Below are 27,966 nucleotides of genomic sequence, written 5' to 3'. Positions count from 1 at the left end.
TATAAGTAGAATTAGCAGAACTAGGGTTCATGTGGAAATATTTCATTAGTATAGTTGAGAGGAAGGCACAGGGCACAAACCAGGCTTTTGTTCGGGCTCCCTTGGGTGGGTAGACAGCGAGCGGGGCTTTGTTGAAGCGAGAGTGCGGGTAGTCGCGAGGCACACGAAATGGCAGAGGCTCTACGTCACTCTGACTCAGAGACATCTTAGCCTTCAGGGGAACCAGAGGGGCTCGTGAACCACTTGCAGAACCGTGTCTCCTCTCTGCAGAACATATATGTGTAGACAGAGGATACTGCATAAGAATGACAAAAAATAAAACTGAGGTCAACATAACTATGCAAGAACAATGAAGCGCTTGAGAGCTCAGGCAGCAAACAAGCTCCTTCAGTTCCTTATGGAACAGAGAATGGGAAATATAACTGATGTTAATAATAATAAAGATGATGATGGTTTACAGGTGCACAGGTGTTCCTAATAAAGTGGACAGTGTGTGTATACTGTGCGCACACACACACACACACACACACACACACACACACACACACGCATACAGATACACACATACAGATACACACATAATACTGTGCAAAAGTCTTAGGCATGTGCAAAGAAATGCTGTAGAGCAAAGATGCCTTAAAAAGAATGTAATATTTGTAAACAGTAATAAATTAAACAAAGTCAGTACTTGGCTTGACTCTTTACTTAAAAAAATAGTCTCAGGTACAAATTGTGCAGTTTTATAAGGAAATTATCTGGTACGGAGCATTTTGCAGAAGCAGCCACAGTTCTTCTGGAAACTTTGACTGTTGCACTTGCTTCTCATTTCTGCAGCAAAACCCAGCAGCCTTCATTACGTTTTTTTGTCTGAAAAGTGTCTCTTATGTAATATACTGCTTTCTGTACTGACATGCAAACATTTTTCTGTAACATGTCCTCAGCATTAACGCATTATGTGGCTGAAAAAGCCCATCTGGAAAACTGCCTTCCAGTCCAGAATGCTTGTTGATGTTTGGAAGGACTCTAGACAGTTATTATATAGGCACCCCCAATGCCCCTTTACTCCGCCCCCATCTCAGTCTAAAATCAGCAAGCGCCCAGCACAGACAGATAATTCTCCTGTAGGCAAAAAAGCCACTCTGTGCTTCAGGGGGGGAAAAATGTTATGACAAAAAACACGTTTTAAAAGGCAGGTATTTAAAGGCAATCTGCATAAAACTTTTTTGACTGGCTGGCTTTACATAACGAATCGAGTATGGGTTTTTTTTCATTACAAAGAAATAAGGACAGTGACTGCGCTCCTCATAAAACGTGTTAATAGAGTTGTAACTTGGCTTTCAAGTAGCTGTATCTTGGCGCTCAAAAGGAAAAGGAAAAAGGACAAACAGCAGCACTCGTGAACATTCTCATAAAATTTCATGTTGATGTTGATAATGTTAGAACACTGCACATTCAAATCTCATTCAACTCCGTTAGAGACCTGATCTGTCTAATAGTATTGACAAATATTAGTGACAAATATTACCTAATGGACCTTTAAGAAGTTTAGTGAATGACTTGGGCCTTAAATGCATGGAAGTTTTACACCCATTCATACATAGCTGTTGTTAACATAGTTGTTAACTCTTCTACAAACTTCAAAAACATTTTATGAGAAATACCCAAGTAATAAAATACAATATATTGTTGTATTTTAATATTGAGATTGTTATAATGTAACACAAATCGTGTTGGGGTAAAATTGTTTAAAGCACAAAGGCTGAAGAATTTCAGAGAAGTGTGTACCTATCTGAAAAAAAGGGGTTTGCGATCAACAGATCTCAAAGACAACAGATCAGAATTTCAGCTTTCATTCTACATGATATTTACATCTAGATGTGTTAGAACATGGCACCTTTAGTGTCAGACCATGTATTTTAGGTGACCAAAAGTATAGGAACAAATAGTTTTAAAGTAAATGAAAGTAAATAACACTTAATATTTGGTTGCATATCCCTTGCTTGCAATAACTGCATCAAGCCAGTGACCGATACTTTTCCAGGCTTGGTGTCTTTCAGTTGTTGCTTGTTTTGGGGATTTTCTCTCTTCAGTTTCCTCTTCAGGAGATGAAATGCTGTAGTGATTGATTTGGCCAGTCTAAAACCTTCCATTGTTTCCCGTGATGAAGTGCTTTGTTGTGTTGGCACTGTGTACTGGGTCATTGTCTTGCTGCATGTTGAAGTTCCTCCCAATTAGATTGGAAGCATTTCTCTGTAAATCGGCAAACATGTTTCTGCAGAGTTCTGAATACATTCTGCTGCTACCATTATGAGTGACATCATTAATAAAGGTTAGTGAGTCCGTTCCAGAAGCAGCCATGCAAGCCCAAGCCATGACACTACCTCCACCGAGCTTGACTGATGAGCTCGTATGTTTTGGATCATGAGCAGATCCTTTCTTTCTCTTCACACTTTGGCCTTTCACTTTGGCTGAAGTTAATCTTGGTCCAGAACTTTTGTAGCTCATCTCTGTATTTCTTTATGAATTCCAATCTGGCCTTCTGATTCTTACTGTTGATGAGTGGTTTGTATTTTGTGGTATGGCCTATATTTCTGCTCTCAAAGTCTTCTTTGAATGGTGGAATGTGATACTTTCACTCCTGCCCTGTGGAGGTTGTTGGTGATGTCACTGAATGTTGTTTTTGGACTTGGTTTGAATGGTTCTGTCATCAGTTGCTATTGTTTTCCTTGGCCAACCTGTTCAATGTCTGGTTGTTAGTACACCAGTGGTTTCTTTCTTTTTCAGAACATTCCAAATTGTTGTATTGGCTATGCCCAATACTGGTGCAATGGATTTTCCCTCTTTTCTCAGCTTCAAAATGGCTTGCTTTTCTCCCATAGACAGCTCTCTGGTCTTCAAGTTGGTTTATCTTTTTTAATAACAAATGCAGTCTTTACAGGCAAAATTCAAACCAAGAGTAGACATTCAGAGTTATTAAATGTTTAAACAATTAATCTAACAGGGTACACCTGAGCAACAAGAAACAACTGTCAGTCACGTGTTCCAATATTTCTGATCACTTGAAAAATGGATGGGTTAAAAAAAAATGTTCTAAGTTGTTTAACATATCTAGATGTAAATATCAAGAAATGAAAGAATGAAATTCTGATCTATCGCATCATATTCATCTTTTGATCTCAAACCCAAATGTCTTCAGTGTATAGCAAAAACAAAAGAATTGGCCTTGCCATTCCAATACGTTCAGAGGGGACCGTATCCATCCGTATGCATTCAATATACACTTTATTAGGAACACCTGTACACCTGCTAATTCATGCAATTATCTGAATCCTCCAATCGCGTGGCACCAGTGCAATGCATAAAATAATGAAGGTTAAGAGCTTCGGTTAATGTTCACATTAAACATCAGAATGAGGAAATATGTGATCTCAGTGATTTTGAGCGTGGCATGGTTTTTGGTGCCAGATGGGCTGGTTTGAGTGTTTCAGAAAATCTCCTGGGACTTTCACACACAACACTTTACACAGAATGTTGTGAAAATCAAAAAACATCCAACATCAAAACAAGGGAGATCCAGGCGGAAACATCTTGTTGATGAAAAAGATAGCTGTAGACTGAAAAAGATGTCATCTGGTGTGGTAAGTAGATGGTAGGGTCAGAATTTGGCATCAACAGCATGAATCCATGGACCATAGGTATCATGCTGTTGATACCATTCTTCCTTGTGTCAACAGTTCAGGCTGGTCATGGGATATAACAGCGTGGGGAATGTTTTCTTGGTACACATTGGGCCCCTTAATACCAATCAACCATCATTTGAATGCCACAGCCTATCTGAGTATTGTCGCTCACCAGTCACCAGAACTGAACCCAATAGTACACCTTTAGAATGTGCCAGAAAGGGAGATTCACAGCATGAATGTGCAGCTGACAAATCTGCAGCAATGATATGATGTAATCATGTCAACATAGACCAGAATCTCGCAGGAATATTTCCAACACCTTGTCATCCAGGCCAAGAAGAATCGAAGCTAGAAATGAGGTATCCTTCCCAGTATTACTATGGTGTTCCTAATAAAGTGCCCAGTTATCGTTTGCAAATATCAGCAAATTAACTGAAGCTGCATTCAAAGAGACAGAAACAGATGGAGTACCCTTGAGGAGGGGTAGTGCTGCACTTACGGTTCTTGCTGTGCATGGCTTTGAAGGCGCTGGGGTGGGGGCGGCTATCCTCTCTACTCACTGTACAACTGCTCCCCCAGTACCTGCAAGTACAAAGGTGTAAAAATGAGTTAAACCCACAGACCACACATACACCCACAAACACCGTAAAGCCTAACGGTTTCTCATTAAAATACACTGATGTTAGCAGTTGGATTATACCGTTTATAATACACTGTAAGAGAGGTAAGAATACTGCACTCCACTAAAGCTTGTAACACGGGACTCTGGCCTCCAACTAGGAAAAAAAACAACTCGGAACTCCTACTCGGGAACTCAAGATCAGCAAGTGACGTCAAATCAACGTGGCTGATCACAGCATGAACATTAAAGAAAGCAGCTCTTCTTACCTTTAAATGAGTTATACTGTCTATTCATGTATTTGCTTTAGATCAATCAACACAGACATATTCGCTTGTTAAATCTATAACACTGACTACACAGTTCACTGTTTTGTGGAGGAAAATATACATCACTGAGTACAGTTGGAAACGTCCTACTTTGCAGCTCGAAAGCACAGACTGAAAATGACGTAATTCCAGCCTCCCTCCTCCGAGATAAGTCGAATGCATCATGAATATGCATTAATAAAGCCAGTCGTGGGTCTGTGGGGTGATTCAGAAGATCTTGAAGGGATGGATGGATGGATGGATAGATAGATGGATGGATGGATGGAGACAGTCCACATAAAATAAAATGACCCCATCATAAGAATTTTACCCCTAACCAGCAAAATCCATCCAGACCAAAAACATATTCTTATAACTAGTGCATATTCTTTCTTTCTTTTATCTTGGATAAGTGCACATCATGCTAATTTTCAAACAACTATAATAAACATATTAGAATATATGCACGAATTCTGTATTATACACAGAGTGGCCAGTTTATTAATCACACCTATCTACAAACTTTTTCTTAATCAGATAGCAAATGACACAAACCAGTAAAGAAGCACTTTAACAACATGAATATTTCAGCCGATATAAAACAACATACAGATGAGTGAGAACTTCGAGCAGAGGGTCACCCCGAATCAAAACAAAGTTATTCTGACTGATCATCTTTATTCTATGATGAAATATTTCTATCTTGATGGGAGTGGTGTCTTCCAGGATGAAAATTTTCCCATTGACAGGACATGAGGTCTCAGTGACGAGAATGTAAATGATGTAAATCATATGCTATGGTGACATTCACCCGATTTCACACCAAGCAAACACCAAAAACAGCCTTAAGGAGTTTGGATTGTGTTGGATTTTGGACGAGTAGAGAGATGTGCTTTGACAGTGTGTGAATCGAATAAGCCCAAACGCCACTACTAGCCGACATCATGGTGTGTCACTCACGTCTAAAGCCAAATCTTAACTTTTATTAGAATTATGTTACTAGCATAATGTCAGAAATGATCAAAATAAGATCTAATGCAGTTTGTTACATTTTTCAGGAAATTTACATAAGAACATCAAATCCATTAACTGACTGGTGTTGGATATTTAATTAGCGAAATAATATTGCTGCACCAAAAGAAAAACACCTTATTACCGACAGCATTAGTGATAATTAAACATGTCTACACAACTCTGCACTGAGCTCCATTTTCTTATTCTTCTGATGATTTTTCAAATTAAAAGACAGTGCATAAAATAGGGTCCCTGGAAGACTAGTGGTTACGCCACAGCACTCGCACCGCTCCCGGCCAGTGAACCGTGCAACAGTGCGCTCCCAGTGCCGGTCTCAAGCCTGGATAAAAAAAATTGGGGAGGGTTGCGTCAAGAAGGGTATCCGGCGTAAAAACTGTGTCAAATCAAAATACGCTGACCAATGATCTGCTGTGGTGACCCCTAACGGGAGCAGCCGAATGAGGAACAAAAGACAGTGTATAAAATGGTAAAGTGACTAAAGTAATCATGACCTAGGGATGTGAATTCTGCCTAATTTTCATATTCAAATATCCTTTAGAGTTAATGAATGGATTGAGAGGGAAAAATAAACAAATGCTTCATTAAATGTGAATACTTAAGGATCATTTACCCACTGCAATTAAATATTCCTCCTGTCAGTGGTGCAGGTGTTGATGTGTTTTATAGATGTAATATACAGAAATAATGAACAGAAATATTAAATGCACAGCAAAAGCTTTAGTCAGTGTAGCTTTACTGTAATCGCTCTGGTGTTGGGTAAAAGGTAAATGTTGTGAAACTGCCACAGGCGTGAAAATCTGATTGGATTAAGGAACTTCATGTGATCACAACGGTCATGCATGTTTCTAATGTTACTGGTGTAAAATGAAGTTGCACTGCAAACCTGAGGTGCCTGGTTTGTAGACTTGGCTTTTTATATTTTCTTGACAAGTTCATCCAAACTGCCGTCCGGATGCAGACTAGGGGCGGCAGATATGATAAAACTACTTAATTTAAAACGAATTTTTTGACAATGCATGATATGCATCAGGATGTAAAGGTTTGCTAATGAATTTGTTAATAAAACTGTGACAAGCTGAATTTGAGGATACTTTTATTTAATGTCTAGAAACATGTTTAAAAAATATTTAACAAGAGGGAAAAAACAATTAACAACAATTTTATACTTAATAAAACTGAAAAACTGTGAAAAGGTGAATTTGAGGATACTTTTACTTCATGCCTAGAAAGAAATTATTATTATTTTTTTTAAATTCGCAGGAGAGGAAAACAAAAACAATTTTACAATTTTAAAGATTCAGTATGAAATTTTATCATCAAATCAGCTGCTTCCAAAGTTTATAATTGTTATTTAAAAAAAAATAAAAAGATATCACGATATTCTATATAATATATTATATCATCATATTGCCCGGCCCTAATGCAGATCCAGCCTTTCCAAGTCTTTCCCCAGACCAAACCAAGGACTCGATCAGACGTACGGAGGACAAAAAAAAAAAAAAAAAAAAAAAAATGCCCGTAGTTCAGCGACTCATTTTTTTTTTTTAAACACATGAACCAGCATGACTGAGCAGAGCCTCTACTGCAGCTTAACCAATCAAAAGCATTTATATAACTTATTTAGCTGAAGGCAACTCATAGGTCCAAACAGAGCTAGAGAGGTCAAAAAGAGAAGTTCTGACAAAAACAGAAAAGATGGGTGGACAGACACGTACACATTTATTCAAGAACAGGTGGATTTAAACTTTGATACAGATGGTCAGGTATAACAAGTGACTAATATGTTTCTGGGAAATAGAACCAACCAAGTTTGTTAGAAAATATCATGGGTAAGAACAATCAAAAATAATAACTGCAGGAGTGGGTAGGATTAGTCAAATTTTCTGTGGGAGTGGTTTTGAGTGAGATTTCAAAATCGTCCATGGCGACAGTCATGGTTACATAACGTACCACTGCAAGAACAAACACTTCAAACTGCCTTATTTACAGCCATAAATTAATCATTGAAGCTTAAAAGCTAATGTGTTGTCACCTGCATGCAGTCATGTTAGTTAGTATGTGGACCTCTGTACACAGCAACTTATGTTGCTGGAAATGCCCAAATACCTGAACAGTGATTTGATGCCTCAAGCAGTATTCAAATAATCGTGCACATCCCTAACCTGAACATTTTAAATCATTAACAATGTTGTTGTTGTTCCTTCGGCTGTTTCTGTTAAGGGTCGCCACAGTGGATCATTGGTCCGCATATTTGATTTGGCACAGTTTTTACACATACTTTCTTGACACAACCCTCCCTAATTTTATCCAGGCTTGGGACCGGCACTGGGAACGCACTGTCATGTGCAACCCCAGTGGCTGGGGTTAGGTCCCTGGCCGGGAATCGAACCCAGGCCGCGGTGGTGAGAGCGAGTTTTAAATCATTATTAAATCCATTTTAAACCCATTTCAAATCATTAACAATAATTTATGTAAAATAAACATAGTCTAATCTCTTTTAATGCCCAAACTACTTTGAATGTCCGATACACCTGTATCTTTATTGTGGATGATCGTAGAAACCCCAACTAGCCTAATACGTCTTTAGCTAGCATAACATAGCTACCTAGTAAACTAACTGACATTTGTCACATGTAGACAAAAGAGACATTTCAGTAGCAAACTCCGTTTGGATTATCATAACACAATAAATCTAAAGACGATAAATCTTGAATGATTACTAACTGACCTCACACTGATGTTCCCACTCTCTGAAGCAGTACTCAGTGGAAGTTCCGAGAAAATCTCTGTTTTAAATAGATAAATCTGATTATTGTGTTGGAATCTGAGCCAAAAAAAAAAAAAAAAAACATCTATTTCACCAGAATCAGCCACAAGAGGAGTAGTCATGTATATTCCCTAATAGATGGGCCGGCCCTGATTAATACTAAGACACAGCACAGTAAAACAAACATGTTTATTTGAAAAACAGATAGTAATAGTTCTCACTACATCCTGGCAGCTGCCAGAATGATGTCAAACCCAGACATTATTCTTTTCTTTGGACAGCGTGCCTCAGCCAAGAACACTTGTGCTGTGTGTAATGGCTGTGCTGTTTGTATTCTCGAACAGAAAATGAGAAAGGCCCTGGGGAAGACTTGTACGCTTGCGAGCAGCTGAACGGAGACAAATCTCACTTGAGTACCAGCCCACAAACAATGATGGACGCGTCTCAATCAGCCCCTAGTTCAGTAGTCAGGGCGCTGATCCTGATCGGATCGGATCAGGGCGTCGGCCATTTTAAGGGCTGTCTCAATCGCAAGCGCACTGGAACGTTCGCTCCCTAAAAAAATTCTTAATGTACCGCCAAAAAACCAGGGACCATCGATGCTTACTACGTTCCCTTACTGGAAATGATGTCATATTATCTGAAGCCTCTCAGCTCAAAAAAAATGGCGGCTGAACTCTCAGCCAAGTACAAATGCAAGCAGCATGTTATCGTTGTTGTAGCTCTCAAATGATTACCTACGTTAAGGATTTTTAACTTTAATTGACGTTCTATATATGGTTTGTTTGAGTCTAATGACTTTTAAGTGTTTAATGATTTTTAAAAAATCCACTATCTAGCCTATGACCCTGCTTGAAGAAAGATATCGGTCCTGTCAGTTGCTGATAAATCCCAGTGGTGACGTTTTACAATTCACAACCTAGGGAGCTAGGGAGCTGCTTGAGACACACTTGATGTGACCTCTGACCTGTGTTGTGATTAGTGGGTGACACTAGGGGTGGGAGATATGCTGATTTTAGACTGTGAACGATTAAAAAGTTTCTTGTATCACGTGTATTGTGATACTAAAATATGTTATAAAATATGCAAACGCAATATTTTCTTGGTTTAACCACCAAGAAGGCATCCCAAAGAGTGTGCTGAAAGCCAGACAACACAGAGAGTGCACGTGAGTGTAACACCACCTCATCCAGCAAAAGTGTTGGAAAAAGGCACTACTTACAAGATAAGACATCACTGATGACGTGAAAGGATATAATGCATATCAAAACAACTGAAAAAGAGGCTTTTAAGCAATTTTTTAAAATAGTTTTATAGCTATTTTTGCAACACTTTCATTCTTCAGCTGTACACAGAATGCAGAGAGAGGTGCAATAAAAAGCAAACACGAATCATTTAATTTAAAAATGTAAAACCAACTCAACGTACTGTATTCAGTATTTAAATATATTTAAATACTCACTCGCCTGTCACCTTCCCATTTATTACACTGCAGACATTAGTAGAGGGAATGAACATGTTTATTTATAATTTTTTAAAAATCCATCCCAACATCCATCCATCCAAGTATCCACACTTGACTGTTTTCATTTTAGAAAGAATTGTTTATATTTTGTTGGGAAGTGCACTTTATTAAAATTTGTCTATTAAAATTTTGGGCCTTAAGGTGCCTCTGTTATTCTTTTTCTTTGAGTTTATGTTTTCTTGTAAAGCTACAGTATATTTTCATCAATAGAAAAATTAGTTTGGTTGCTCAGTAACTTGAAAATAGGCTTAAAAATCCAACTTGAGAAAAGAAATCCTGATCATGTCATGGATCGTGACCCAGCCTGAAAAAATCGTGATATGATATTTTTTTCAGATCGCTCTCCCCTCGGTGAACACACTCAGCAGGTGTGTAAATAGGTTTGTAGGTGTCTGAAGCAGCTGGAGCTGTAGTGGATCAAAGTCCACCTCCTTCACAGACGTGTTGCTCTTCTGTAGACAGTTGTACGAGTAAAATGTAAGCGATATCGTAGCCTAGTGTGAACATAAATGGGCACTTTGTTTGAGTTTACAGCCTCCTAAAAAGGGTTGAACCAAGGGGCCTTAAATTACACCTTAAACATACAGCTTTCTCAAAAACAAACTACGCTGGGCATGTTTACTCACTATACACGCTTTCTTTTATTCTGTAATGAGAATGATTTCTTTATGTAGGAAGTATTTTTGTGGTTTATGATCACCGGACATGGCCACCTCTCTGAAACACACTGTTTCTAAAGACACATAAATAACATAAAGCAGTTCCCAAACTAGGGGTCGTGAGAGAAACTCTTCTTTTGTTTTATTTATTTATTTGACTAATAAACATTATGAACATCACTCTAAGTATGACAATAAATGTTGTGGTACTGGGAGTCACATTCACAAATGCTATTTAGACTTTTTCATTATCCTGATATCCTAACGTAGGAGTTCAGCAATAAACAAACTGCAAATCTGGACAAATGTCTCCATCCAGCTACCTCTGCTACTTCAACAACATCGAGCCACTCGGACTACGCGGAACAACAGAAGTCAGGAAAACTAACATCATAACACACACACACACACACACACACACATATATATATATATATATATATATATATATATATATATATATATATACACACACTGTGTAGTATGTGTATATATATATATATTATGTCAGGCAGCATTACAAGCACTTAAAGGTGCATTAGGTAAGATTAGTCCTTTTTTCAGGATTAGCTCTCTAATGGTAGGTAAGTAAGGTGGGTTAGACATTTGAAAGATTTTTTTTAACTCCTTGAGCTTGTTTTAAAAAAAACAATTATAAACTCTAGACGCAAATTTTATGAGGTTTTCTACAGTCTTAATCTCTAAAACTGTAAAATGTTAACTTTGGCTTTTTGCTGCTTTTAAGGCTAATTTTTGCATTAGGGCCCATCATATCTAATTTTTGCATTAGGGCTGAGCAATATGACCAATATCAAAATCATGATAAATTATATCACGATACACTTTTCTGAGATATTATGAGTATTGTGATCTGTTTTGATATATATATATATATTTTTTAAAATAACAATTAAAAACTCTGGAAGCAGATTTGATCCTTTTTTTTCCTCTATGATCTTAGGGGAAAAAATGTTTTTTTTTTGTTAAATAAACGTAACATCAACTTATTTCTAAAGATTATCTTTAAATGCAAAACTACATTTTTTCGCTTACTGTTTGTTAAGAAACCTGTATGTATATCATGATACTTATCAATATTTATTGTGTAGACATGTTTTGAAATATCGTGATTATTAGTTACTACTTCACTGTAAAGCACGAGTTTTTGGATTTTGGATTTGGATTTTGTTAAAATGTTCATGCTTCTGTTTCAGGTAAAGGTAACATTCCTATATTTTTAAACTTAATTTAGTATGTTGGATTCAAAATTATTCTAAAAAACTACCATAAATAAACTAATTTCTAAAAATCACAGACAAAAAAAAAAAAAAAAAAACAGACTGGTTCCATAAATTAATAATTTTTTGACACCTTGACAAAAAAAAAAAAAAAACCTTTGTGTGTGTGTGTGCGTGCGCGCGCGCAAGTTAGCATTAGCGTTTGTGTAGCCCGACAGGCCACAGAAACCAGAAACACATCAACGGCCCCACTTATGCTCATAAATGTCTCTCCTTCTCTCTCTCACTCTCTCTCGAACGCGCACAGCGATCAGCTGCCTGTTTACATCCGGTCGGCAAACTGCAGGAAAACAACCGCCAGCTAGGCCTAGCCCTGCCCCGGTACACACACCATGCAGACACACACACCCACACACACACACTTCAATGACAAGTTTTAATTAAAAACTTGAAAAAAGGGCACTGCATTGAAAATGAAGCCATGCCATGAAAAAGCCTAACGCGCACACACACACACACACACACACACACAGGCCAAAAGCAGCATCTCCTCCGTCAGCAGCCGACAAGAACAAAACACAGAGAGAGAGAACCAAAGAGGGGGAAAAGCAAAATGGAACACCGTGTCTTACAAACTGGAGGTATTTCTCTCTCTCTCCCTCTCTTGTGTGTGAGCTGCAGCTTTGGAGTTGAATAGCCGGGAGTCACTGACCCCTGTGCTGTGCCTTGAGAGCCTGGCAGCTGCATTGTGCCTCACTCCTGTCTCAGTCTAGTGACTGGGGAGGAGCTGAGGCGCTGGGACACACACAGAGAACCTTTCCACAACTGCCCCTCCTCGCCAGAGCTACAGCCAGCAGGGGGCACAATCTCAACGGTGCGCTGTCGAAAGTTTCCATGTGTCACCACGTACTGCACATACAGCATCACTCTGCCAAAGCATGTGAGCAGGGCACAGGACCAGAGGCAGATGTGAGCCAAGCAGAGCAAAAAACGAAAGCCAACAACGATCCACTGACAAAGAAGAAGCGCTGCGGTGCTCTCACTCTCTCTCTCTCTCTCTAAGCCACTACATTCGACTAGCTCCAAAATCCCAAAATCTAATGTCCACCATCCACCATCCCGAAAAAGAGATACAACTACATATATTCCAATCATGTTACCTCTACAGAAAACACTCAGATACTGGCTGCTGATGAGAATAAACACAGATTTCCCATGAAGGCTTTCATTTGTCCTGAAACGCAAAATAAATTCAAGGCTGATTTTAAAAAAATTGAATAAAAATATCATTTACACCTGCCCCACACAACTCCTTAGATCCAGAGAAGGTTGTATGGTGAGGTGAGGGCTGGACCAGGCTGCTGATGCCCCACCTCCTCACAAACAATCTTCTTTTTTTCCAGATCATGCCGTAAATCCTCCTGCACTTTAACGCAGGAATGCGGAACTGAATCTGGCCTTGTTCACACCTGCTATTAACATCTGCCTCGAGTAATCCAATCAGCACACAGCTGGCGTTTTGAGCGTGTCTCCAGTGACCACTTGTGATCAGATTTCATTACATCACTTCTGCTGGAGGAAGGGTGTCATGCACATTTATTATGTCAGTCTTCCTCTACATTTGTTTCCATGTCATGCACCTGTACGGGCTTTTACAAACGCTTCGATCGCATGGTTTGCTAACAAAACATAACGAAACGTAATGCAATAAGACTGTATTTTTTTGTTACTTGTTATTTGTATTATGTTATTGTTATTTGGTACAGCATCACCGTTATCCATTAACCTACAGGAGGCTCATTCACTGTTATTTGCTCTGTTGTATACATGTACTAATCTGTAAATTTTCCCAGACGACAAAATAAACCATTCCTGGGCCAAATTTAATTGCCGGATGCCACCGTGATTATCATTCAGTCTCTACAGCGGTAGCTTCAAAACTACCGCACAGTTCTACTCTCTCCTTTTTTTTTTTCTAATCACAGCCTCGGAGTGTCTCATTCAGGGTGATGACGTTATCAACTGAGAGGCCAAAACTCACAGAACACTTTTTCTAGCACTCACAGATGCTGGAGAAACCGTAACCCTATCTTTAACCCTGACCCGAACCGGCTTTCACGCTGTTGTCCTGGGCTTAGCGCCATCATGTCAGAGCAAACTGAAGCAAGAGGCTACTGTTTAGCATGACGCCGGTCCAAACCATTCAACAGAACCTTTTTTTAAAAAAAAAAAACACAAGCTACAATATATTTAACAGAGTGCAAATGACCGAGATCATGTTCGGCAGGAACATTTTAGACTGTAGGCCTGGGCGATATGACAAACATATCATATTATGATATCACAATGTCGTTATCACAATATCACAATATGTAGTATTTTCCAAAGAAACATCCAACAAAACACAAAACACTGGTGCTGCACTTTTCTGATTGTCTGATGATAGTTTAATGTCTACATTGTCTGATGATAGTTTAATGTCTACAAATTAAATTACTTAATTATTTTTTATTAAAAAAAATATTATTCATAAAAGAATGTAAAAAAAAAATAACACTAAGGGAGACAAAATTTAAAAATTTGTGAAAATTTTTACATTTTAAAGATTAAGTACAAAAAAATCAAACACTTCTTCAGTTTGTAATAAAAAAAAATTAAATAATGATATCTCAGAAAAGCATATTTTGGCATAACTTTTCATGATGTCCATAATTGTATCATCATATCACCCAGTCCTGTTAGACAGAAACATTATTAATAAAGCAGACATGGACATTTACATTTACAGCATTTAGCAGACTCATCACTATATTGCATCATCCACCTGAGCAGTGATTTTATTTTTAATTTAAATGAACATAGCTCATTATTTAAATGTGCACAATAATATTCTGGCTATTTATTACAGCCACACTTTTTAATTCCACCAACAAACAGATTCAATTCAATTTATCATTATCTATATACAAGGCTTTGACTTACTGAGGTTTAAATTAAATGATAAGAACTCAATAATAAATCTAAGTTATGATAGTACTAAGTTGTCCTTTCCATCACTGTTACAAAACGGCCAGAGTTTGCAGAGATAAACTGCTGCCTGTGTGCTCCATACACAGCGGCTTACCGTAATGGTTCGGGAAGCCCATGAGTTTAACAACTGGCTCGCAAACATTGCATACGGTGTGAGAGACGCGCTCACAGGTTGTGATCTGACCATACACGTGCATATCTATAGGAAAGAAAGAAAGATCATGAGTTAGGACATAATACAGCACCACAAAAGGTTCCCTTGAAGAATAGCTTATCTACGCTTTAATCTTAGATCAAGCCAACGGAGTGATATTTACTTAGTTATCCATCCATATTCATGCTTAAACTGTAATACTTCAGTATTTATTACATTCTCCAAGTATCAGAATATAATAAGGGAATATTATTATCGGTAGTTTCATACAGAGAGCAATAAAACTATTGTTATTGACTGGTTATTGGTAGAGATCTTACTGATCCGATACCCTGTATCTGTAACTGGATGATACTAGCTGAAAAATTCTTTGGGCAATGTGAAGTGTGTACTGAATGCATATAAGAAGAGACCAAGACTGTTAACTATCTGCCATGCTGCAACCTCCCAGTCCTAACATCAACCCAAGTACGTATCAGGGGGAAGAGGAGAGAAAAAAAAAGAAACACTGTCGATGAAACACTCTTACACACACACAAAAAAAAAAAAACCAAGAAAAAAGCTTATTTACAAAGGCATGACAGAAACTGCCTTCGATTCCGCCAAGGCAAATAAGAACAGTGTAGATTACTGCATGGGCCGCTTGCCTAACGGGTCCTGGTGCCAGAACACAATCTTAAAAAACTTTTTTGCTTTTGCTAAATGAGTGAGATTTGGACAGACAGTCTGTTTCCCAGCTGCTAAATGAAGCCAACTGAAGTTGCCATGCCATGACCAGGCCTGTCCACACTACAGGCATTATTACACAGCACTTACAGCCACAGCAGACACACATAACCATCTCTTATACGCAGAAAATAATCATCCAGTCAATTCCAGACCTGGCGCTGTGTTGTTTTTTTTTTTTACGCACTAGCCACAGTGTCGGAGTCAGTACAATCATTGTGCTGTTGATAAAATCAGTGGTATTTTACTGTACGATTTAAATCACTTCTCTATCCAAGAAAGAACGAAAACATCTGGAGAAAATGGCTTGAACAATACTCCAGAAAGAAATATTTCTGAAAAACAACTGATGACGTGTAAACAGGAACGCAGGGTGATGAATTTCACTGTAGCGGTGCAACTTGGTTGTTTTTTGCGAACGTGTCCACTCACTCCGTTATCTCTCTTTGTGCTCACCATTTTATTTTTTTCAAAACTCCTCAACATGTAAACAAAAGGTAGGCTAATTCAAATCTTGTAGGGTTTTAATTTTAATGAACACAACAAATAAAACCATTTCATTTGAAACACTCAGGCGGCTCGCTCAGGAGTCGTCAGCCTGAACGCAAAGACCAGGTGACTTTAATGGGGGGAAAAAACAAGGGAATGGGAACGTTTGCATAGATGTAAGCAGTCCCACCATGTCTGATTCAGCGTGCTGCTACTAGATCAGGTATGCTGACAAAGTTTGACATTTTGACATAGAGATAGTAAAAAGGGTGGAGTGCAACTGGGCGAGGCATCAGGCTACAGTATTGCAATTTTTTTGGGGTGGGGGCAATTATCATTTATCACAATATATTATTAAGGAAGTATCACGCTAATTATTTTTAGATACCTAGCAGGGACCCTACACCACCATGCTGCCATATATATGTTGTTGATAGTAATTTTATTTTAAAAATTGTATCTTTACTTTTCACAATTTACTGTATATCACAGTTCAATGTGTGGGTGAGTGAATTTGTCGTGCGAGTGAGTGTGGGCTGCACAGAAAGCATGAAAAACTAAACAGAACTCGCAATATATCATTAATAAAATATTAAATCGCATCATTAATAAAATGTTAAGTAACATATGCTTTTGTATATACTGATTAAATATGCAAACAAAGTATTGTTCAGTTGTTTCTAATGTATTTATTTTTATCAACATGGTTTAACCATTTCAAAACTCCTCCACATGCCCATGGTGTAAAAGTGCTATATTATTATTCTCATATATTATTATTATTATTATTACTATTATTATTATCCTTCAACTCACATCACAGCAGCTAGTTGTACGGGCAGAGAGCTGACTCACCACCAGTGGGTAAAGCGTGACTGAGTTGTGCCCGAGTGAGCCAACATTCCCATCAACCAATCACTGATCTCTGTTGTTTCCAACGACCAATCAGAGATCACCATTGTTCCCAACGCCCAATCACCATTTTTGTTTGCACTTTTTTTTGTTTTAGACTCTCTTCTTGGCTGTATATACAATATTTAAAGCAAGTTGTGTATTTCATGACTCCTCACTACCACTGTTTGTTTTTGCCTGCATTATTGATAGAAGATATAGTGTTATTCTTAAATGTGTAAAAGGTTAGTATGCGGTGACGAAAGACGACTTCCTTCTATAAGAAATAACAATGTATTATGTTCTGCTCCATTATTTTGTTCTGAATATCTTTAAATAAAAAAAAAACCTTCCTTCTTCATATACCCTCATTTGTAAGTTGATATGCAAATGATCATGATGAATCAGAGAATATGCTAAGTAGTCTGTGACGTCACCGAGCGACTTTTTGATCGTGCTTCAGCTACTTTCCCCTGAAGAGTTGGCCACACTGACTACTGAAGTTAGCGGCAACTGAGCTGATTTCAGTTACGCCAGTAGAGAGAGAGAGAGAGAGAGAGAGAAAGAGAGAGAAAGAGAGAGAGAGAAACGCCCACTGGCATGACAACACTTTTCCTTTACTGACTTTTAACACCTTTCTGCCATTTCAACTGTCTCAATGTCATTTTCATTATATTTTCCTGATTTTGTAACCAGTAACTGTATTCTCATATTGTACTCACCCCTGGCATTGATTTTTGTACGTTCTTTATGGCAATTAATAAAAATAAATAAATAAATAAAAATTAAAAAAAACTTTCTGCCATTTTAACCGATGAAAATGTCGTAAAAACAACAAAACAAAACGTCGTTCCGTTGTTTCTCTTTGCGACAGAGGGTACATTTTGCGGCTGAAGCAGATAAAGTCGTGGCACGCGCAACTTCAGCTAGCAGTAGCTAGGTGGCTGTCTCGATCAGGCGAAGCGGCTTTACACGGCAAACACGTATATACACACATACACACACACGGGCTAAACTTGGACACACTCGCAGTGGTGTGTGTCACTCAAACACGCACAGACATGGGCAAAGTAACGCAGAAGCGTCTGAACGCGACATGGCGGCCACCTGCAGCAGCACTGGCGGGGCTTGTGTTTGAAATTCCCACTCTGACCACTGCGCTGTCTGAGATGCGTACAGGACACGCAGCTACTAGCGCTATCTCAGTTGAACATACATATATACATTATATATATATATATATATATATATATATATATATATATATATATATAAAATTCATAACAAGTGCAAAACATACGTCAAATGTGACGAACACAACGACGGCGTGCACCTACTGTCCGAGGAGTAGAAGTCTGCCGCGTTGGTGAAGACAGGACGCGATTTGCTCGTCAATGGATCCAGACTTTGTAGTTGGCGAACCAGCGTCGCCATTGCTCTTCCTTCTTGTTGCTTGCTTCCCCCCCCCTTCCTTCGCAGCCAGCCGAACCAGAATGGCGAAACGCGTGACGTCATGCTCGGCCATGTTCGGCTCTGCTCGGCGCTGCTCTAGTTCAAGAATTTATGGTCTAATTATGAACGTGAAAAAAGTGCAGTTAATTCATGCCTGAAAAACTTAATCCAAGCTTCACTTGTTGAATGAACAAATACTTGGCTGTCTGCATGTCCATCTACACTATATGGCCAAAAGTATGTGGACACCTGACAATCACATGCATATGTGGTTCTTCTCCAAAGTTGGAAGCACACAATTGTATAGAATGTCTTTGTATGCGGTAGCTTTACAATTTCCCTTCACTGGAACTAAGAGCCCCAAACCTGTTCCAGCATGACAATGTCCCTGTGTAGAAAGCGAGCTCCATGAAGACATGGTGTGTTAAGGTTGGAGTGGAAGAACTCGAGAGTCCTGCACAGAGCCCTGACCTCAACCCCACTGAACACCTTCAGGATGAACTGGAACACCAACTGCACCCCAGAAACCCCTCACCCAACATCACTAATGCTCTTGTAGCTGAATGATCATAAATCCCCACAACCACGGTCCAAAATCTAGTGGAAAGCCTTCCTAGAAGCCTGAAGGTTATTATTAATAGCAAAGGAGGGAGGGCCACCTCCATATTATTGCCATGCCTTTGGAACAGGATGTTCAATGAGCACATATGAGTGTAAGGTGTCCACATACTTTTGGCCATAAAGTGTATCATATAATTATAATAATCATAAATATAACAGACACTGCTGATTTAGGTGATAACCTGGGGATTGACAATTAATATACATTAAATATAATTTTTTTTAAAAAAGGGGAATTACAAAATATATAGTGCCAATATGGTTTTCCTATAAAGACATATTCAAGATGATCAGACTAACGAATCCATCAAATTGCTGCTATAAAAAGACCAGCGTATGAAATAAAGCTTAAACTCTCTTGCTGGAATATTGGGGCTTTCTTTTCAAGAAAAATGTTTTGTTTGTTCCCAAGATGAATGCCAATCAGTGAAGTCACAGGGTAAAAGGACAAACAAAAGGTGTTTTATACCCACATTTGCCTACATTTCTTCACTGAAAGAATGAGCTTTCTCCCTCAGTGTAGCACCATTAGATAGAAATACCCACCCGGTTACTCAGATTCAATCTCAATTTTATTAATTTAATATAAAAGATATTGCCACAAAAAATGTATTAAAAGTCATAAACATTCACAGATATATAAGTAGTCGGGAAAAATAATATCAAGGTATACAAAATTCCTTCAAGTAAAATATTTTCCTAAAGCAACATCACGTCGTTGTTCCTGGATCTGATATCTGGATCTGATAGTGCTGCTTCCACTCCTCAGCTCCTGAAAATGAGCTTAAACAGGGTTTAATGGGCTTAAATGGTGGACTTCAGCCAATTATGGTCAATGTTCCAGTATATTTAATAAGCTAAGTAAAAAAAAAAAGTTTTTGTGAGGACTGATAGATCAGTGACTGGTGAAAATTAATGCTGTTCCAGGAACATATTCTACTTGAAGAAATCACATTCACCTATAAATGAAAGCTATTTAAAAAACCAAAAACATGAACAAAGAACAAAGTGGCAATGAAAATTTGATTTGTTTTACAAATCGCATTTAAAAATGCTTGCAAACAGAGTAATACTTCTGGCAAATGTGAAAAAATCATTGCTTATATGTATGCAAGAATAGAAAAACTGGCACAGGTAAAAAGTGGACTTGTTTAGGCTTGACTATACGTTTTAAAGAATTTGAGTATGAGGAGGAAAAAAGCAGAAAATGCTTAAACAAATGGCACAGATTCCTATTTCGTTTTTGAAACAAAAGAGTCCATGGAGTTTGTGGGTCGATATGGTCATGTGCTCGCCTGGGAGATGCGTCTAGATAGGGCCAGGGCCCCGTCCACGCTCTGCCCCCTGCTGAGAGTTGCGCTTGTGTGAATGCCAACAGGTCTCCTTGTAAACAAACCAGGCATTACCACACCAGATGATCAGGTTCAGGAAGCCAAACACCTACAAAAAAAAAAAAAAAACAGAAAACAAAAATGTAAGACCATCATGAAAAATCTGCAACAAAAACCCTGAACTTTTTGTAATAAATGATGCATTTTCAACATAAGAAAAATGGACCACATGCTTACCACTGATATATCCAGCGTACGCATGCTGGAAAATTCAGTGACCTCACATGGGACATCAAGCTTTCTGCATAACGTCAGACTTGTGCCTTCTGTGCCTGTGGCATACTTGACTTTCTGCAGCCCTTGTGCCCAAGCCGATGAGCACACCAGCCACAGAAAAGCAAATGCCGCTGTCACCAAAAAATCCTACAAATCACAGGCACGGAAATAAAATACCTTCCTCCTTCCCATTTTCCACTTTGAAGTGTACAGCCACAGTTACTAGCTGTAAAGGCCTGGTGTTCACATGAATGAGTACAACACACAGATTGGGGGGACATGCAGCATTTACTGAAAGGTGATTAGGTAAAAAAAATATAGGTGTCCTATTTCAATGCTTCTTAGCGCTTCACACTCTTGGATATCATCTTTCATATGATATAGAGAATACTTGTAAACAGTACTCAACAATACTCATACTCACAAACACTGGGCCAAAGTTAGAGTCCCGGTATACGTGCATGTAGCCCACGTAAACCAGCAGAGCTATCATGCAGTAGAGAAACGCCAGGACAGCCACGGCCACGAAGAACTCCACGGAGGAGGACGAATCCCCCATCAGATGTGTCTCAGACACAGTGTGGTTACACAGAGTGACATTGTCTTCAACCAACAGCACTTGGTTTATCCTGCGTATAAAACAGAGCAGAAACAGATGTCGACATCTTGCGACTTCACTGAGAATGTGGCAAAAACCATATGGTCACTAGTAGTGGATGGTTAAGGGACACTGGGCCTCATTTAGCAATTTACTAAAGTTTTAGTAAAGTTGTGAGTAAATGTTTGTGTAAGCCACACTGAACTAAAAATTTCTGGTGGATTTCCAAAAGTTTTGGAAAGGCTGACTTTACATTAGTTAGTCTTCTTATGCATAAATATAGACACACTCAGGAGCATGAGTAGGATTTCCTTCTTGTGTAAACGCTTGAATGAACAATTTACACATAAATCTGTCTGTATCCAGCTTAATAAATTAGGCCCAATGTCATGTTATGAAAAATTACTTTGATTGCTTTTTTTGCTTTATAAAAAGCAGACTACTTTGTTTAAAAGCTTGTATTACCAGAGACATGCTAATGTATGATTTGTGAAGTCACATCTATAGCACTAGATCATGACATTATAGTTTCCCATCATACTAGTGCACCATCGTACCCATAATACTAACGGTGTATTGAAATGAAAGCTAATAGAAAGAAAAGGTATCACTGAAACCTACCTGAATGGGTACGCGAAAGTGGCATTAAGGGTCTCATTTGTCCCATTGCCACAAAACAGGGAAATGACATTCCTGCCACTGTAACTGCTGCAGCATCCAAAGGCAAACAGAGCTGTAAACTGGTTATAAAGACAAACAGATCAAGTATAAAAGTTGTCAACGCTGACTAGATTGACAAGCTATGGCTGTCATCAACTCAAATGGGTTTTTGTTATCATTCCTCTATATAGCTCACATATCATTGGAAATACAGTAACACGGTACACAGGACTAGTGGTTAGCACTGTTGCCTTGCACCTCCGGGGTTGGGGGTTTGATTCCCACCTTTGCCCTGTGTGAGCAGACTTCCCCATGCTTTGGGGGTTTCCTCCGGGTACTCTGGTTTCCTCCCCAGTCCAAAGACATGCATTGTGGGATGACTGGCATTTCCAAATTGTCTGCAGTGTGTGAATGGCTGTGCGAGTGTGTGTGATTGTGCCCTGCAATGGAGGAGCACCCTGTCCAGGACCTGAGTCCCCTGGGATAGGCTCCAGGTTACCCCATGACCCTGTATAGGATAAGCAGTACAGAGAATGGATGGATGGACAATAAATACACAGGACAGTGCATGTTAACTAGACAGGACTACAGAATAGTGTAGGGGGTGGGAGCTGAAGTGCAAACCATTGACTATGTAAATAAGTGAGGCAGTAATATAGGGTAAAAACTAGCAGCAAGAGTCTCATAATAGTAAAAAAGTGTCTCATAGCAGCATTATAAAACTTTCTAAGCTATGTTACATAAACAGGCCAGGTATGTTGCTGCTAGCTCAGTGGTTAAGGCATTGGATTACTGATTGGAATTCTGTGAGTTTAAATACCAGCACTGCTAAGCTGCCCTTGCTGGGCCATTGAGCAAGACCCTTAACCCTCAACTGCTCAGTCCTTTCACTTCTGTAAGCTGCTCCTCTGTTAGGGTGTCCTCCAAATGCTGTAAAGGTACGCACTTACAAATAGATTACAACTATATAGGTAGCTTATCAGTTAAGGTTTATTTATGTGTTTGATTTATCTAGCACCTTTCTAACTCCCAGTGTCGTTTTAGAAAGTATGTAACACAAACGATCACCAATCGTCTCTGCAGTCACTAGGCCTTTCTACAGATTGGGGGCCATGTTGCTAAAGGACCTAAAAACAGTCTGTGGGTGCGAGAAGTGGTGTAAGGATGGAGACGCTCAGAAAGTTAGACAGAAGCAAGGCAGTGAAGTGTTCTGAACACTTCTAATACACTTCTAATACGTAGCTAATACAGCACGCATGCGCTATGAGCTGATTTTCCTAGTGTGTGTTACTACTCTAGCAGCTGAGCTTCAAATATATTGATGTTTGTTCAGAGTTTTATCTGGTACACCAACAAAGAAAACATTATAATGATTGATACAAGAGCTTGTGTGCTGCTGACTTAAAGGGTGAGCTTAAATCCCAAGAGGAACACAGAGTTGTTTTGCACCTCACTTGCAAGTCGCTTAAGATTATTGAAATGCATAAGTTAACAGAAATGTATCCAGAATCACATCTGCATTGACTTTATCACAGTATAAATTAAATATAGGTATTTCTCTCAGGTCTCCATGAAGAGTCATACTACACATTACGTATTCATTTCCCACTCTGCAGCATTTGGTTTAAACATCTGGTATATAGTTTTAAATCCGGTTTGCTGAATCACCAGCTTCTGCACAGAGCAGACTTCTGCCAGATGTTCTGCTTCTTTGTAGGAGCTGTTTGCTGACTCATTAACTTGGCGATTCATTATGGCAACTTTTTTTTTTTAAGAAAAAGTGCAACATTTTGTAGTCTCACATGACCACAAGAGTAAAACCTGTACAAGATGCATATTCTGATGTTGATCTACTGTATATCTGCTTTTGCTTTTATAGTTATCTAACAAAAGTCTCCAGAAAAAGAGGAGGATCCTACTCTGATCAGAGGAATGTGCTTGGTGCTTGGAAAAGCAATTCTGTTGCAATTCCTGCTGTGCAAAAATAGCTATAAGTAGCTAATCAGTGACAACTAAAGATTAAGGATGAAAACAAATCAACCGAGAACATCTGTTTTGGAAGATTTCCAATAACGAGATAAACGTGTATGCGTAATGATGACCACAACGTCACAAGAACTATGATGCATCAAAGGATCAACTACTTGAAAGAAAAGTTTGTATGCAAAAACAAACAAACAAAACATCAGCCTCACATCTGGATTATTACTTTTAGTCTCTCCAAGGCCTTAAGGGCTAACTCCAGCAGAAATAGTGCAGCACCATTACGCACATGCAGCCTCGCTTAACTTACCCACTCCACCAGTTTGATGAAGCCCAGTGGCTCTTTAACAGGGCTCAGATTTAACCGAAATCCCGTCTGCATCTTTGCATAAACCCCCCCTAGGAGACAAAGCGAGAAAGTAGCTCTTGTGGTTCACACTTTCTCTCCAAACCCAGATTGCGCTTTTTGACAGGGTGACGTGGTTTTTCCTCCCTAACGATGCTGCCGCCCCTCCTCCTAGTCCCACAGACTAACTCCACACACAGGACTAATCACGTTAGGCTTAACACAGATACACTGCTTGACCTAAAGGTACTTTCATGTCCAATTCATGCTTGTTTTTTTTTTTTTTTTTTTTTTTTAATTGCACTTTTTGATCCTAGATAAAACTCTCATATGTTGAAGCGGCATCACGCATGCGCGGCTGCGTCCTAAAACTCTCAGTAAAAAAAAAAAAAAAAAAAAAAAAGTGTGGTCTGATCTCATCTCGTTTCAGGCTGCTCTCATTCACCCAGACTGAACTGTGGATGTTTTTTTGTATGTAGGTCATTTGAATTAATAATCTGTAATCAAGTCCAGAGGCGATAAAGATTAGTCATGTGAACTGGAGCTAAAGGAGAATTCCCCAAATTCCTTCTCTCCTTCTTTACAACAAATGCATTGTATTAAAGACAGCTGAAACACAGAAAGACCAGAAGGATATTTATACAGAAGGATATATGTGGTTCTGTGAGCACCGGATAACCAGAGAATCCCATTTATACCTTCTCACGAGCATGCATCCTGAAACCTTCAACATAGTCACAAAGTGACCAGATGATGTAGTATTTGATAGCCTATAAATACTGTTCTCATACACTTACCATTTCCTTTCTTCTTCTTCACTCTTAAACATGTTGGTCCTAGCTTGAATACACCAGCAGAATGAAGTCACAAGTCAGTCTTCAGATGTGGAAGCTGGGTTAGTGGCATAACACAGAGAGAGCACGGCTCCACGGTAGTCTATTATTCAATCTGAGCCGTCATCGCATTACTGATATGGTGTCCATGGCATATTTTTGGCCATATATGACTATATACTTTATAACAGATTCAAACTAGCACTAGTGGTAGCTGAGTACTGTTCCATGAACATTTGTTTACAGTGAGGGTGAGGGAAGAGGTCAAGCCCAGGAGAGTGTACCGAGTTCAGCCACAGCAGCCGGTTACTGACATTTTTCTCCAAAAAATGTCTCGAGTGAATAAACAAAGTCTAGTCTTCAAAGTCTAAGACTTTGGAAATGATCGATTGAAACATTATGAGCTCCATGGTAGCACTTGCAGTGTTATTTTATCCAGGGACAGAGATCCATGACCTGTTTCTCGGGCACTACAGATCACAGGGGGGCTGATGTTGTTTGAAAGCTACTGAAGTACTCTTTTTAACCATTATAATGTTGGCACATGTTGGTTGTTGCAATCTGGGGCTATTGGTCACTTCACAAGTGCAGACGCTTCCCATTTTGGTAATGGTGCAGGCTCTTGATGAAAGAACCTGAACACATGACCACCGTGATCTCTCTATATTTTAACTCTACGGTTAGTGGAGAAAACCCAGTGTTAGCAAGCCAACCAATATGAGTGGCATCGAAACACACTAGCAATGCTTATTCATGAGCCTGCTGGATGGCTAGACGAGGCAAGTGAAGGTAAAGCAGAGGCGCTGAAGGAGCACAGTGTTGGGCGACCATAGCGAGCTCAACAGTGGACAGTGGTGGTATATTGATGGAGGCTGTGCTTAGCGACAGGCCCGCTAGTCAGGAGGCTGTGGTGGAACAGACTGAGCCAAAGCATAGGATATTCTACATGGATATGGGGGAATGGAAACATGTTGCATTTTAGCAGAATCCAGCTAACTTCGCAAGCTCAGTGGTGGAGAGGTGTGGTATGACAAGGGAGAACCACTCATCCAAACTAGTGGCACGTATTCACGTGAGCAGAGTTGGGCAGGGAAGACGCACGTGGCAAGGGACTGAGGTGAGCGCCATACTGAACAACAGAACAGTACACAGCTAGCTTGCTGGCAGCACAGGAGTGATAGATAACAAAGATAGTGGGTTAATGAGTGAGTGCAATTCAAGCTAGCAGCAACAGAGCTCTGAATGGTTCCAAATAGCATGAAGTACACTCACCACAACTGTGAAGAGACAGATGAAAGAAGCTTTGGAGGACAGGTTACCTGTAGCTCCAACTGTAGTCACAAGTGGATACACAGATAGCTCCACATGAGGTTTGAGGCAAGAAGAAGAAAGTGAACTACGGCTGTATCACAACTGTATTTACACTCACTAGTCACTTTAATAGGAACACCTGTATATCTGCTCATTTATCAAATCAGCCAATCATATGGCAGCAACACAATGCAAAAACTCATGCAAATACAGGTCAAGAGCTTCAGGTAATGTTCACTTTATGTGACTTTAACCATGACATGGTTGTTGGTGCCAGATGGGCTGGATTGATTATTTCAGAAACTGCTGATCTCCTGGGAATTTCACAAGCAACAGTTTCTAGCTTACACAGAATGATGTGAAAAACCAAAAGACATCCTGTGTGTGGAGGGTCTGCAGGCTGAAACACCTTGTTGATGAGAGAGATCAGAGGAGAATGACCAGACTGCTCTGAGCTGACAGGAAGAATATAGTAATTCATATAATCACTCTGTACACATGTGGTGAGCAGAAAAGCATCTCAGCATGCACGAAACATCGAACCCTGAGGTGGGTGAGCTACAACTGAAGAAGACCACATCAGATTCCACTCCTGTCAAAAACTCCTCCCAAAAACAAGAATCTGAGCCTATCATGGGAACAGACTCACCAAAACTGAACAGTTGAAGACCAGGTGAGTTTCTGTTTTTCCTAATCGTAAGCTGTACAGTTTGGGTGAGCCTGTGCTCATGATAGCCTCAGATTCCTGTTCTTGGCTGACAGGAGTGGAACCTGATGTGGTCTTCTTCTGTTGTAGCCCATCCACCCCAAGCTTTGATGTTTTGTGCATGCTGAGATGCTTTTCTGCTCACCACAATTGTACAGAGTTATTATATGAATTACTGTGTCCTTCCTGGCAGCTTGAAACAATCTAGCCATTTTCTTCTGACCTCTCTTATTCACAAGGCTTTTCCACCCACAGAACTGCTGCTCACTGAATGTTTTTTATTTCTCGCACCATTCTGTGTAAATTCTAGAGACTGTTGTTTGTGAAAATTCCAGGAGATCAGCAGTTTCTGAAATACTGAATAGTTTCTGAAATCTGATCACAGAGATCACACTTTTTCTTCATTCTGATGTTTGATGTGAACAACAACTGAAGCTCTTGATCTGTATCTGCATGATTTTTTGCATTGCGCTGCTGCCACTTGATTGGCTGATTAGTTAACTGCATGAGTGTGCAGGTGTACAGGTGTTCCTAATAAAGTGGACAGTGAATGTATATTTGTGACTTCAAGGCACACAAGGAGGTATCCAGGAAATTCTGACCCCTGAAATTAAAGCATACCTTCACTCCCCTTTCAAAAAACTACAACCGATGTGATATTGCTTTTTATTTACAACTCCCACTTGTACAATCTTTCTCTTCCTTAAAATATTATGTTATGCTAG

General features: G+C 39.3%; 2 protein-coding genes across 10 annotated transcripts in view; both read right to left on the bottom strand.

The window, feature by feature from the left end:
* The window catches only part of atxn7l1 (ataxin 7-like 1), a 34,165-nt gene extending 15,428 nt beyond the window's left edge, over positions 1 to 18,737 (bottom strand). Inside the window, exons 1-5 of one of the 6 annotated variants that reach the window (XM_053241624.1) lie at positions 18,425 to 18,736; positions 14,959 to 15,063; positions 12,467 to 14,569; positions 4,183 to 4,265; positions 81 to 264 (exon numbers count right to left, since the gene is read on the bottom strand). In XM_053241624.1, coding sequence (XP_053097599.1) covers positions 81 to 264; positions 4,183 to 4,198 — 200 coding nt within the window. In that variant the 5' untranslated portion in view covers positions 4,199 to 4,265; positions 12,467 to 14,569; positions 14,959 to 15,063; positions 18,425 to 18,736. Of the gene's footprint in view, positions 1 to 80; positions 265 to 4,182; positions 4,266 to 12,466; positions 14,570 to 14,958; positions 15,064 to 18,424 lie in introns of all 6 variants that reach the window. The other 5 variants (XM_053241623.1, XM_026923239.3, XM_034313242.2 and 2 more) reach the window with 5 other exon arrangements.
* Positions 18,738 to 19,751: 1,014 nt separating this feature from the next.
* On the bottom strand, positions 19,752 to 26,571 carry sypl1 (synaptophysin-like 1). 4 transcript variants are annotated; one of them, XM_053241626.1, is made up of 6 exons: positions 26,544 to 26,571; positions 22,348 to 22,570; positions 22,024 to 22,142; positions 21,229 to 21,433; positions 20,766 to 20,951; positions 19,752 to 20,637 (listed from the first exon to the last, which is right to left on the bottom strand). In XM_053241626.1, the coding sequence occupies exons 2-6, from the start codon at positions 22,447 to 22,449 to the stop codon at positions 20,506 to 20,508; spliced, it is 744 nt and encodes a 247-aa protein (XP_053097601.1). In that variant the 5' UTR covers positions 22,450 to 22,570; positions 26,544 to 26,571; the 3' UTR covers positions 19,752 to 20,505. The 4 variants fall into 4 exon arrangements, with proteins under 4 accessions (XP_053097601.1, XP_053097600.1, XP_034168906.2 ...); XM_053241625.1 differs by having other exon boundaries at positions 26,497 to 26,561; XM_034313015.2 differs by lacking the exon at positions 26,544 to 26,571 and having other exon boundaries at positions 22,348 to 24,664.
* Positions 26,572 to 27,966: the final 1,395 nt, after the last annotated feature.

This window comes from Pangasianodon hypophthalmus, chromosome 18 (assembly GCF_027358585.1).
Source record: "Pangasianodon hypophthalmus isolate fPanHyp1 chromosome 18, fPanHyp1.pri, whole genome shotgun sequence".
Lineage (NCBI taxonomy): Eukaryota > Metazoa > Chordata > Actinopteri > Siluriformes > Pangasiidae > Pangasianodon > Pangasianodon hypophthalmus.
The sequence above is the reverse complement of the archived record's forward strand: the minus strand, read 5'-3'. Positions and strand labels throughout refer to the sequence as shown.

Coding starts and splice junctions, on each gene's coding strand:
- sypl1 (XM_053241626.1), bottom strand. CDS start 22,449: ATGCCAGTCATCCCACAATGCATGTCTTTGGACTGGGGAGGAAACCAG. Junction 22,143..22,347: donor TCTGCTCACACAGGGCAAAG/GTGGGAATCAAA, acceptor CTTTATAACCAG/TTTACAGCTCTGTTTGCCTT. Junction 21,434..22,023: donor ACTTTCGCGTACCCATTCAG/GTAGGTTTCAGT, acceptor TTTTATACGCAG/GATAAACCAAGTGCTGTTGG.